General features: G+C 55.3%; 1 protein-coding gene across 1 annotated transcript; it reads right to left on the reverse strand.

Moving 5' to 3' along the window:
- Window positions 1-537: 537 nt before the first annotated feature.
- Window positions 538-3,754, reverse strand: GBX2 (gastrulation brain homeobox 2). The gene is made up of 2 exons (XM_072960664.1): window positions 2,809-3,754; window positions 538-1,738 (listed from the first exon to the last, which is right to left on the reverse strand). Exons 1-2 carry the CDS (start codon window positions 3,329-3,331, stop codon window positions 1,215-1,217), a joined length of 1,047 nt encoding a protein of 348 aa, XP_072816765.1. The 5' UTR covers window positions 3,332-3,754; the 3' UTR covers window positions 538-1,214.
- Window positions 3,755-12,551: the final 8,797 nt, after the last annotated feature.

The following is a 12,551-nucleotide window of genomic DNA, read 5'->3' on the forward strand; positions in this document are numbered from 1 at the left end:
CGGACTGAGCGCTGCCGGGAAGCCCAGCTCGGCTAGTTGGGTTTCGGCTCGTGTCGGAAGATCACGCCCGGAACCTGATTCATGGGCGCTCGGCCCAGCCCCGCGAGCGAGCACCGCTTCTCTTTGGATCGGAGATGTTTGTAAGGAAACGCGTTCCCTCCCCGGCTGTGGTCTGGTTAGAGAATCAGGAATTTGTGCAAAGCCACCAATGCCCTCACTCATTTGCCTTCCTCAGGCACCCGCCTCCTCCTCTGGCCAAAGTTTGCCAGCCTCCTAGGTACTGATTAGGCTGAGCAAAGGGGAAGATACTAGATTTCTAAGGCGCAAATTAAGTTTTCTCAAATTGATAACCCAATTGGAACTCTTGCTCTCCTCTTTAAAACCTGGTGAGGTGCTGTGTGGCTCGTATCTGGCCAACTTGAGGAGGCCCTGGACAGTGGGCGTTTATCCAACACTGGTCTCCGACCAGCCGCCTGGCCACACACTGGGGGTACCCTCTAAACAGTCAAATCTGGACATACTTATGAGACCCAAGAATTGGTCCTTTCCCCCCTTCTCTCCTTTTTATTATTCACAAGACTGAGATTGTTTTAATGTCATAACTTATAAGAAAATAAGCTACATTGAAATAAATTAAACACAAGGGAGACGTGCTTCAGACGTGGCTCAGATAGGCTATGCAACCCCAGGAAAGAAAGCCAGGCAAAACCAAAGCAAAGCGAATTTCCAGGCTGCCCCCAAAACGTCTGCTTTCAGTCAACTGAAAAAGCCAGAATAGAAACAAAAATAAGTGTAGACCCCAGTGTTTGTTCTTGCGTGTCATGTTTACCTTTGGAAAAGTATGGAAAGGTGGCTGCTATGCGTGGCAGGTAACAGCAGAGGTTTTACTTTCTTCTGGGATGTGGGCGGAGGATAGAACTGGGTAGTTTGGCCCTATAACTTTCAAAATACTGCAACTGAGATAGTCTATATAGATATCTATGTACAAAGTAGGACAGTATAATAAATATTTAGTGTGTCTTCAGGTGTAGCTGTAGCCCCTTCGAAAGCAGTCTTTTAAGCCTGTTTAATGAATATATTCTCAATTTGCTTGGGATGTCCAAAGTTGGGGGGTGACTTGGAGTTTTGCTTCCAACATGGTGGGGTCCACCACGGGCTCCCTCCAGCGCTGTGGCTTCTCCATGGTGGTCCAGGCCCTGGCCCTCCCTGGGCCCTCAGGGTCGGGCCTGCTCCAGCTGCTGGTGCTGACTTCTGATGGCGAACCTGCTGACGTGCACGGGGATGGGGACCACGATCTTGGGGTTTCTGGACGGCTCCCCTGTCTTGGAGTTGGCATTGCCGGCTTTGACCCTTTTCCACTTGGCCCGACGGTTCTGGAACCAGATTTTCACCTGCACCTCGCTGAGTTTGAGGGCGTGGGCGATCTGCGAGCGCTCGGTCAGCGAGAGGTACTTTTTGCAGTGGAACTCCTTCTCGAGCTCCAGCAGCTGCTCGCTGGTGAAGGCAGTCCGCCGCCGCCGGTTCTTGCCCGTGGACGTGGTGCTGCCCGCGGCGCCGCCGCTCGGCGGGGTCTCCTCCAGTGCGTGGCCGGGGTCTTCCTCCTTGTGAGCCGCCTGGCCAGTCAGATTGTCATCCGAGCTGTAGTCCAGATCGCTCTCCAGCGAGAAGCTCTCCTCCTTGCCCTTCGGGTCGTCTTCCACCTTTGACTCGTCTTTCCCTTGTCCTCTGACAGCCCCGACTGAAAGCAAAACCAAACGGCGTTTTATTACGTTTCGCACACTGGCCTTCCCTTCCCTTTCCCGCCGTCACTCGGGCATTTCCCCCCCTTAGCGGATTGTCTTTCTATGACATTAACACATTGTGATTTCCTGGCCTTTGAGGGGTAGAGGAGAGGGGGAGCGTGAGAAAGCTCAAGGGAGAGGAGGAGACAGTACAGGCGACGGCCCTTTGCCCAGAACCATCACTCAAGGGGCCGCCAGGCCTTCTCTGCACCCTCCCAGCCTCCCGCAGCTTAAGGCAGAAGTAACAGGAGGCGTGAGGCCCAAGAGTGTCCTCTTTGTCTCCGGGTGGGGGCTGGGTGAGGACCGAGGGGGAATTCACAATCCATCCTGCGCTCCCCGCCCCTCCACCCCACGTCCCCCCGACCCACCCCGCGCCCGCCGTGAAAATTCTATGAATTTTAATTTCATCGCAGTCAGCGTGGGGGCGTCGAGAGGTGCAGATCCCAGACCTTGTCTTTTTTTTTTTTTCTTTTTGAGACTTGGTCAAAGAAGTTTCGTAGCCTTAGGAGAAGTTCTTACCAGACACCCAGCACACACACGCAGACCCACAGCCTCCTAGGTATCCGATTCTCCTAGGCAAGCAGCAAGCCCAGTAAAGGGGTTTAATAGGTCTGGGCGCCCCTGGGCACACACACTGCAGAGACGCACAGCCAAACCCTTCTCCCCTTAAGGCTGAAACCTACCCGGGACCCCAGGTCACAGCGCGGGGTTTGAGAGTGGGGCAAGGCTCGGCCAAACTCGCCGGCAGACAGATTTGCGGCTCAGCTCAGCAGCTGGCTGGGGGCGCTAAATGTCCCCCCTACCCTGCTTGTTGTGTGGTTCTGAATGCCCCCCACCCCTGTACCCGAGGCCCAGTGGCAAAGCTCGGCCGCATCCTCCGGCTCCTCGGGCTGGGGGTGGGGGCAGCCGGGGCGGAGATCGGGCTTAGGGCTCAGCCTCGCCCCCTCCGCCCCCGCCGAAACACGGAGCCGGAGCGCCCCCGCCCCCGCCCTCCCCCGCGCCCGGGTTGTGCGCGCCGCCGACTCACCGAGCGAAGCCTGCACCGCCTCGGCTGTGGAGAAGGCAAGCAGCGAGCCCTCCTTGGCCAAGAAGCCTTTGCCGTCCTCCGCGTCGGCTTGCAGCGCCTCCGCCTTGTCGAAGTTGCCACCGCCAGGCAGCGGCTGCGGCGCGAACTTGCGAGAGGCCGCCGCCTCCTGATGCTGGGGAGACGCAGAGAAGCCGCCGGGCAGCGTGGCCATGAGCGTGGAGGTGAGCGCCATGCCCTGCGCCAAGCTGGAGCAGAAGCCGGTGGGCAGGCTGGGGATCTGGTGGTGAGGGTGCGCAGGCGGCAGCGCGGGCTGCAGCGCGGCCTGGGGCAGCGCGGGCGGCGGCGGCGGCGGCGGCGGCAGCACCACCGGCCGGTAGGGCATGAACATGGGGTAGCCGGTGTAGACGAAATGGCCGGGGCTGGGCTGCGGCGGGCTGCCGATCAGCGAGTCTATGCTAAAGGCGGTACTACTCCCCAGCGGGCGCTGCATCATCATCAGCGACGGCGGGAACGCTGCGCTCATAGACGCGCTCGGGAGAGGCCCGCGAGAAGCGAGAAGTCCCCGCGCCTCGCCGCCACCGGGAAGCCCGCCGGGCTCTGGGAGCACAGCCGGCTGCACCGGGCAGGGGCCGAGCAGGACCCGGAGAGCAGATGCTCCTCAGTCCTGGGCCCGCTGCATCCCCGGCAGGAGCGGGTGCGAGCAGTGCGCGGGGTGAGGCCGTGCGCCCCGGAGTGGAGTAGGCGCCCGGGCCCCGTGGGCTCTCTGGAGCTGCTTCCCGCTGTTTGCCCGTCGGAGCCCACACGCGTCGCTTCCGCGGCCCTCGGCCCGGGCTCCCTGGCGTCCGTGCGTCCGTCTGTCCGCCCTGCTGTCGGTCGCCTCCCTCGGGCGGCTGGGGAGCCCGCGAAGCTGGCGCACTTGTCTTCCGCGGGCGCCGCCAGCACCTTTAAATCGCGCTCCTCTTTCTCATTCACATTTTGCCTGCTGCCAGGCCAGGCTCCCTTCACGTGGGGCTGGGAGCCGCCGCCTATTGGCTGTTCCAGGAGGAGGCGGGGCAAAAGCGGGGCCCTCCCCTTCTCCCGGGCTGGCTGCGAGCAGACTGTGGGCGCCAGCAGCGCCGCGCTCGGGCCCTAGAGCTGGAGCTTGTGCGCCTGGCCCGCGCCGCACAAACTTGAAAGGGGCTCTTGGCACCTCCAAGGCTCGAAACATGGGGCTCCGCAGCCTTATTGAGGCCGCCTCCGAGGTCAGCTGTCGGGGCTATCGACAGCCGCGGCTAAACCTCAGGCATTTCCCCCCTTTTTATACATGCATTGGAACAAACCTGCTGGCCGTTCACCCTAGAGCTGGGTGCTGTTGCTGCGCCCGGGGTCCAGGAGAGGCTCCTGGAGTTGGGGGCAAGGTCCTACCCCTCCAGATCCGCCTCTGGGGCGCCGGACCGGAGCTAGCAGCCCCTGCCCACAGCAGGAAACCCGTCAGGTTCCTCCCTGAGCCCCCGCGTTCCCGGCGGCGCCGGGAAGCTGCTGGATCCCCCATCCCGGCTGGGCCCTCCCATGAGCGATCCCTTCTCATTTTTCATGACATTCTTAATCATCGCACCTATTTACGCACTTTGCCTGCGCGCACCAAAATAACAGCCACGATAATTATGATAATAAAGCGAATCCTTTATCTGCTCCATCCTCGGGGAGGACGGGGGGAGTTGCTGTGCCTCCAGATTGTATAACGTGAGATTATCCTGATGAAAGCTTTATGATGTTTGCTCAAATAAAAGCTGCGTTTTGTAAATAGGCGCTAATTAAGCACGTTGAGAACGGAGGGAGCGCTCACCCTGGCGCCGCCGCCCGATTTCCAGCGCGAGGACTCGAGGGCGCGCGGTTCCCCTTTGCCTACTGCAGGATGGAGCCGATTGCCTCCAGATGTTTCCCCTGTCTCGACAATGGTAAAAACCCAGAATTTGGGAGAAAGGGATTTGCGGGGAGAGGGTGGGTGCTAGGAATGTTTTTTTTTTTTATCACCTTCACCATGATAAAAACCAGAACTTTCAGTTCTTATGTTCTCTTTTAAAACTGAATCATTTCGTGGCAAAGGCAGACCATGCAAAGCGCTCCAGAGCGCGCGGTGCTTCCACGCGCCTCCAGGGCCTCGGCTCCAACTTCCCGGGTCTAGACGTTCGCCCGGAACGGCCGACAAGCACCGGGCTCGGGAGGAGAGGAGAGAAGGGCATTGTTAACGCCAGTCATTAAAAATCAGCTCACGCCAAGGGGCTAGTGGTTGGGGAGTTGGCCCGTGTTGGACGTGTGTTATGTATCACTTACAAGCACATTTAATTGGGAGATAAAGATAAATCGATCTTTATGAATTTATCGACCCGATTCTTTGAAGCTCTTCTTTCTCGCTCTCTTTTTCTTGCTTTAACCTGAAGGCCCCCGGGGGACGTCTTAATCCTGGACCACCTCCTCAGCCCGGAGTCGCCTGGGGACCCACCGCCCACCAAACAGGGCCCTGGAGGAGAGAGGGGAGGGTGCATCCTCGGCTCCCCGGAGTGCTGAGAAAACTCGCTGGCCGCGCATCCAGCCGCCCTCCTCCTTCTCGCCTCCCCCCACCCCCCACCCGGACAAAGACGTCTCAAACGCGTTTCCCCACTCCAGGCCGCAGTAATAGATGGCTCCGGCAGCAGGCGGTTTGAAAGGAATTCATTAGGACGCTGCTTGTATTGCCTCCGCTCCCTTCACGCCCAGACCCGGAGGTGGCTTAGGCGATGTGAAGGGAAATGAATTTCCACTGGGATCCACGGGAAAGGAGGTGTCTGTGGGGGTCTCTAAGTTCTACCCTTCTTTCTCCCCTCCTACAAAAGAAGAAAAAGAAGAGAAGGGGAAGGGAAAAAAATCGAAGCCCAGGGCAAAAGGCTGATTTCTTTATGAGCATAATAAATACTCCCTCTCATTATGAGATAGTTACAGTCACACCATCTTGGGCATAGTCACCTTGTTTTTTTGAGTACTAAGAAAAAACCGCTCGACTCTTTGCTTGATTTACGTTGATACAGCCAGGTCCCTTTGCCGCTTGACACTGGCATGACTGTGTAAGCTGTTACTCATTTTGCCTAGGCAGATTTGCCATCCACTTTGCTGTTTTGGCATTAAAATATTGTTCTAGGAATTTCCATCCCCGATTACTCTCTGGGAAACAGAGGTTCCTTTGATTATTTTAGTGTTAATTCCACATTTAAAGTTCAGCAAGAAGATTTAGGTCCACCGAATTACAGCTACAGTTGAAATAATGTGATAGCATATTATTTGCATCCATAAATTGCTGTGGGAAGTATTGACTACAGGGGTTATAATACTAATCTTCTTTTATTAGTGAGTTCAGAGAATTCTCGTCAATATGAATTTTATTTACTAGTGTGCTTTTTCTCGAATGCAATGCAGTAATATTTTCTCATCTAATGCTTAACTGCTTAGAAAACGACTGTTCGCGTCATAAAAGGATCCTTGTGTTTCTCGGTGATTAACAAGATTCATTCCGGGCACCTCAGTTACCTGCAAAGCGTTCAGAGCATGGGGACAGCGGATAATAAAAGCCTTTAGAGTTTTTCCTCTGCTCCTTGGTGAGATTTATGGGCAGCAAGAGACGAGTACACGGCTTATCCATCCTTCGGAGCCTACGTTCCTGGCTTGGAACTGCCTCAAACTGCAGAACCCTTGGTGATTCAGTTCAGCCCAGCCTGCAAGGGGAAAACTAGTTGGCACAGATCTTTGCAACTTTGCTTCAAGAGTCCCCCATCCTCTCCTTCTGATTAGGAAGAGTGAAGGACACACCCAAAGGGAGAGCTGCGTCCTCCAACTCCAGTTAACTTCTGCGAACTTTTTTTCCAGGGAACCTCCCGCAGGGATGAAGTTGGCCCAGCCCCTGGACACCCTCCTCGCCCGGTGCCAAGCTGGTGTCAAGATCCTATTAGGCCACTTAAAATATCAGATGACAGTAAATGTGATGGTAATTAAGTTGTCGCCACGCTTCGAGGCTGTCCCAGTCAGCTTTTGCACGCAGGTGTACGGAGGTTGAGTGTAAAATGCAAAATGCACAAGTAAATGAATATTCATGCAGCAAACTTACGTTGGCCTGCCTAGCCCAGCCTGAGGAGGAAGCACCGCGAACCGCGCGCTGCCAAGCTGCTGCCAGGGTCGAGGTCGCGGGTGGTCGTGGAGAGAAGGCAGCGTGGGAGCCCCAGGTCTCCCTGGGTGAGGGGAAACGGCAGGCTTCGCGGGCCGGCCGCTCCAACCCACCTCCCAGTTTCAGGCTACAGGCTGGTTTCTCGGGCAACCGTGTTGTTATTATTTATAGGGACTTCGAGTGGCCTGATCACTCGGTCATTGCCGCAGCTCTCGCTCCTGGCAATAGTTGGGAAATAGCTTGGGATGGGTTTTATGTATGGAAGGGCAATTGGGATTCACACCCAGCTAACCCAGAACAGTCCCTCCCAAGCCCAAGACACACTTACAAAGGGGTGCTTGTGTAAAATTCCCCATCAGACACACCAATTTGCAAGTAGCAGAAAGCATTGATGCCTCATCTTTTTAAACTATTTTATTCAGCTTTTTTTTTTTAATCTGAAAGCCCAAAATAGACTCCATGTGGTTCTAAGTGAAGTCAGCCCTTGGCTGGCTTTGAAATAGCTCCTGCAATTATGTAAAAGAGCTATTCACCAACAGGACAGAATTAAAAGGGATCTCGCCCGCTTTCCTTTCACTGCCAACCTCTCATGTTTGGCTTTTCAAAGCACTTCCAACACGATGTCTTTCTCCAGGACAAAAGGCAGAACAAAAAAAGTCCCCAAACTTGTAAATTGAACGTCAAGGGAACTTTAAACAATTTAAAGCCCATAAATAATGATAAAGGGGACTGGCAAAAAAGGCAAACCCATTCAATTAATAGAGTTTCCCAAGCAAAGATCAAGTGGTTTATAAAATAAAAGTCTTTGGTTTCATTATTCTGCTCCTTGGCCAGGGAGAAAGCAGGACGGGGCGGGGCGGGGGGTTCTAAAGCGCCCTGAAGAAAAAACACTTAGCAGGACAGTGTATGCTGTGGCATTCTTATGTAGAAAGTTTTGCTTTTTGTCCCCAATCCTCAAAATAGCAGAAACAAAACCTCAACGTGTAGAAGAGGACTTTTTTTTTTTTTCTGCATTTCCTTCGGGGAGTTGGAAATTGTTCCCTGCAGGCCGGGGGAAACGTGACCCCTCACACCTGCGCCACCCTCCCCACCCCAGCGCCGAGGAACGGGCGGAGCCACGGCCCAGTGGTCGAGGCCTGGTGGTATCTGGGGCCAGGATCGGGGGCTCCTGCACAGACCTGGAGCCCCTAGAATGCAGGCGTGGACGCGCCGACGGGGCATCAGGCGTCCGCTGCGAGCGCGTGGAGCCCGAGGTTCCCCCGCACCCCGCGCCGGCGTCCTGAGCCAGGGCCTAGGCGTCCAAGGGCGCAGGCAGGGAACATAGTTCCTTTTCGGAATAGCTCTAAAGGTTGGAGTAAGGACTTCATGACCACTGGGGGATTGGATCGCCGGACACCTAAGCCCCGGAAGCCCCGAGCTCGCGCTCACTGCGCGTGTCTCCGGGAGCACCCAGTCCGGGCAAAGGGGATCCTCAGCGGGGACTGAGCCCGCCCACCCCGGGGCTCCCAGACCGGGAGGAGGGAGTATGAGGCGGAGGCCGGGCCAAGAGGGAGCCGGGGCTGGAGCTGCGGGGGTATGCGGGAGGCCAGGGGCGCGAATGCGAAGGGGCAGCGAGGGCGCGGGCCCGGCTGCCGTGGGAGTAGCGTCCGCTTTCGTCCCGCGGGACTGGCTCCCGCCGCGCGTTTGGAGGCTGCGCCTGTCCCGGAACCCCAGGCTGGGGTCCTGGGAAGGGAAGCGCAGGCCACGCAGCACTTCTCACCTGCCTTTATCTCCACGCTTCTGCGCCGTCGGATTCCCGCGGCCCCACCTTTCGGGGACTTCAAACGCGCCCCGCCACCCGGCGCCCGACTTTCATCTCCCCGCACAGCAGGCATTGTTTGCGGGACTTCACAGAGATGCTAATCCCGGGGCCGCGTAAACGGAGGCCAGGGAAGCGGGCAGAGGGCACCGAGGGGTGAGGGGGTGCGCCAGCCTAAGTGGGGGGACCTTGGAAACCGCTGTACTGGCACCCCTCCTGGAACGCCAGGGTCAGTTACTGCCCTCCCCCACCTCCGTCCCATCCCAATCGCCTTATCCTGGAAGGCGGTGTACTCATTGTGATGGTCCTGGGTAGGACGCAGCCAGGCGTCCAGTGGATGCGACCGATGGCCGGGACTCAGCAGTGCACCCTCCGAGTTTCTACCTCTGGGAGTGGGATGGTAAACCCTGTGTCCGGGGAGAGCCCGGCCAGGGACTTGGACTGGAGCCTCGTGGGACTCTTGGGCCCTTCCAAACCAGGGCCCCAGCTGCCACCCCTCGATGGCCCCGACCCCCTGCAGGGGTGTTGTCTTTTAAAAAGGAGGAGGTTTACCTAGAGTTCATCCATTTAACCCTTCGGAAACCACACTGGAGGGAGCAAGAGAGGGTCTGGATCAGCAGCCGCCACATCAGGGCTCCGACGTCAGCTTCTACAGAGACCCAGGAAAAAGCAGGGATCCTCCCAGGCGGAATCCCGTTTCTCCTTTCTCCAGAGATACCGGCCAAGCAGGGCCTACACTTCTGGCTACTGCCTCCTCCCATTAAGAAACAGTGACCCAGAAAGGATGCCACAGGACAAGGCAGGGCACTGGGTATAAACAGAGGGACAGATGTTGGCTAAATGGAGAGGGAGAGTTGGGATGGCCTCTGTCCCTCCAAACGAATCCCTCCTGTGGATTTCTGGGGGCAGGGGGAAAGGTCATTGTAAAAAGCTCACTTAGCAATAAACTCATCTCATCTGGGACCCTCAAGGGTAGGTATGTCTGTATCTGACCAACCCAGCTCCACTGAGGTTTCCCCAAAGGACAGTCGGGCTCTTAGGGGAAGCTCCTCAGGGGAGACTGCCTTTGATGACAGATGTTCCCAACCAGAGGACAGGAGAGGGCGTGGGCTGATGGGGGTGGGGAGAGACCCATTCTGTTATAACCGGCCATTGAAGAGAGGTAACAACAGACGCCAAAGCCCTCTTAAAAGGCCAACAGGAACTTCCCTTCCAGTAGGGCACCCCCGTTACAGAACCAGGAAATAGAAGCACGCTTACCCCACAACCACTAGGGTGCAGCCATTCCACACCGGAGGAGAATCCCAGTGTGGATCTTTGACTCTTGTTGGAGGGGCTTGAAAACCACCAGGAATCAAAGCCAACGAGAAGGACAGTCAGAGGAGGCTGGCCACGGGGCTCAACTCCCTGTCCCCCACCCCTTCAGCCCCTCTGAGCCCTCACCTGCCCCACTGACCTTTGCTCACTGACCTGAGGGTGGGTGTAAGTCATGGGCCACAGGGGGGATGCCTTCAGCGAGGCTTGAGGATTGAAATGTAGGTGGGCATCTGTGTTGCCTGGCTGGGACCATCTAAACTCTCCCCTAGTCCAACCACACACACCCACTGTCCTCACCGTTTCCCGCCACTGCCTGAGAGGGCTGCAATGGTACCAGAGGAGAGGGGATCCTCTAAAACCTGCTGTCTCAGGTCCCCCTACCCAATATACAACCCCTCCTTGGTAGTAGTACTTGGAAGTGATGATTTCATAGGCCTCCGAAACAGAAGAACCTTTGAATTTCCTCCATTTGTCATCTGGAAAAAATACAGAAGGCATAATTTGTATAACTTTGCTACCAGCAATGATATCTCCCTCATAGGTGCAGCCTGAAGTCCCCAAACTTTAGAGGAAGAAGGAACCAAGAGTAAAGAAAGAGAGCAAACCCTATACCCCCGATGCGTTTTCATTTAGGGACCAACCTGCTAGGACACACATAGAGCGGACTGGAAAACGAGGGAACGCGGAAAGGAGTGCTTTGAGATGCAGTGGAAACCCCCCAGCAAACTTCAGAATGCTGTCCCTACACCTCCCTAGGGGACATTTCTGGGTTTTGTAGGAAGCGAAAACATTTTGCAAGGGGCATGCTGCCACTTGTGTGTGGGTTTGTTGAAAGAGTGTTTTGTTTTGTTTGGAACGTTAAAGGGAGTGTTTAAGAAAGGCTGTTCATACCTCGCTAGCTAGCGTTTGTTCTGCACGAGGACTTTAAAGCACCCCTGCCAGGGATGTTATTCTGGGAGCTCCTTCACGCCCATATCCTGAGGCCAGCCACTCTGAGGTGACTGCCACTCTCAGGGGACATTGTCACTGCCACCAGAAGAGGGGCTCTGGGGCCTCTTCTGACCAGGGCACAGTGGAGCAGCCACTGAGGACAGTCACACACCCCACAGAGGGCGGAAGCGAGGGCCTGGGGAGTGGGCCTCCTTGGACCGTCTGCTTCTCATCTGAACCCGAACCACTTCACCTCGTGGTTATTACAACTTTCCTTCTGTCCTCGGGTTTCTCTCAGACCCACTTAAAATGTAAATGAAACAAAACAAGAAACCCCGGACAACCTAGGAGACGAGAGACTTCTTAAAGTTCATCTACATTCTAACTCCTAAACCTTTACAATTCAGTTCACTCAGTGTATTGGAAGTTATCTGGAAATGTATACCTTAAAATGTAAATAAATGAATTCATTTATTGTGGAAGCCAAATTTTCCATAGCCATTTTAATTTTAATAATCTAACAAGGTTATTTAAGATCCGTAAACAGAAGTCAAAATAAGTATTATAGATTTAATAAATTAATGAAGGGATGGCAGGAAATAGCTTTCTTTAAGGCTTCTCAATTTCAGAAAGTTTAGCTTGATAAGCACCTTGGGTGTGCGGAGCGCTCAGGGATTTAGAGCGCCGCCTATAGGCCATGAGGATAATGGCATCTATTTTAGGGCTTGTTTGGGTTCTGCGGTCCCAAGCGGACGCAGCCGGGCCTTCTGGGAGATTAGAAGGGCCGACGCGTCAATCTTTTTCATGTCTACGATTGCACCAAAAAAAAAAAGTCCTTTTTTTTTAATTAAAAACATATAGTCTAAAGAGAAGGCTTTGGCACAAACAAGGATGGGGAATCAGACCTCCAAGATGTTAAGAAATACAATCAGATGCTGAACGTGAAAATAGAAAACTGATGTCGGCTCTCTTTAAAATCCATGTAAAGTTCTCCTGGCTCTTTGATTCACTCTTGAGCAGGGCCTAGAAGCCGGATGGATAAGAAAGCCTCTGACATCTGGGCCTGAGGGTCCTGGAGGCACTGCTGAGCTCGCCCCAGACTCTGCTGTTCCATCTGCGTAATGGGCCGGAATGCCGGCTCTGTCTCACTAGCTGAGGGACTGCGTTCCTAAGACGCAGATAATTAATACAGTGCTTACGTTACGAGTAATCGTAGGGACTGAACTAGATCACGTAGCACGCGGTGGCAGGGCGCCTGGCCCGGAGCAGACACTCGGGAGGCCATCATCTAAATTGCAAGCACGCGCGCCAGCCCTGGAGTGCTGCAGAGTGCTGGGTGGACGCCGGGCAGCCAGGAGCGCAAGCCTGTGCGCTCAGGGTGAGATGATCAATTTGAGGCAGCCTCTAATCTCAACACTCGAGCATTTAAAAACAAACCACAGGCCGCCAAGGGATCAGGACGCGATACAGTATTAACACAAGGCGCCTCCCCCGGGAAGAGAGAGGTCCCGGAAGCGCCACTCCTGG

The sequence above is a fragment of the Vicugna pacos genome, chromosome 5 (assembly GCF_048564905.1).
Source record: "Vicugna pacos chromosome 5, VicPac4, whole genome shotgun sequence".
NCBI lineage: Eukaryota > Metazoa > Chordata > Mammalia > Artiodactyla > Camelidae > Vicugna > Vicugna pacos.

Excerpts from the sequence above, each read along its gene's own strand:
- GBX2 (XM_072960664.1), bottom strand. The coding sequence starts at position 3,331 with ATGAGCGCAGCGTTCCCGCCGTCGCTGATGATGATGCAGCGCCCGCTG. Across the intron at positions 1,739-2,808 it reads GGCGGTGCAGGCTTCGCTCG|TCGGGGCTGTCAGAGGACAA; the intron begins GTGAGTCGGCGG and ends TTTTGCTTTCAG.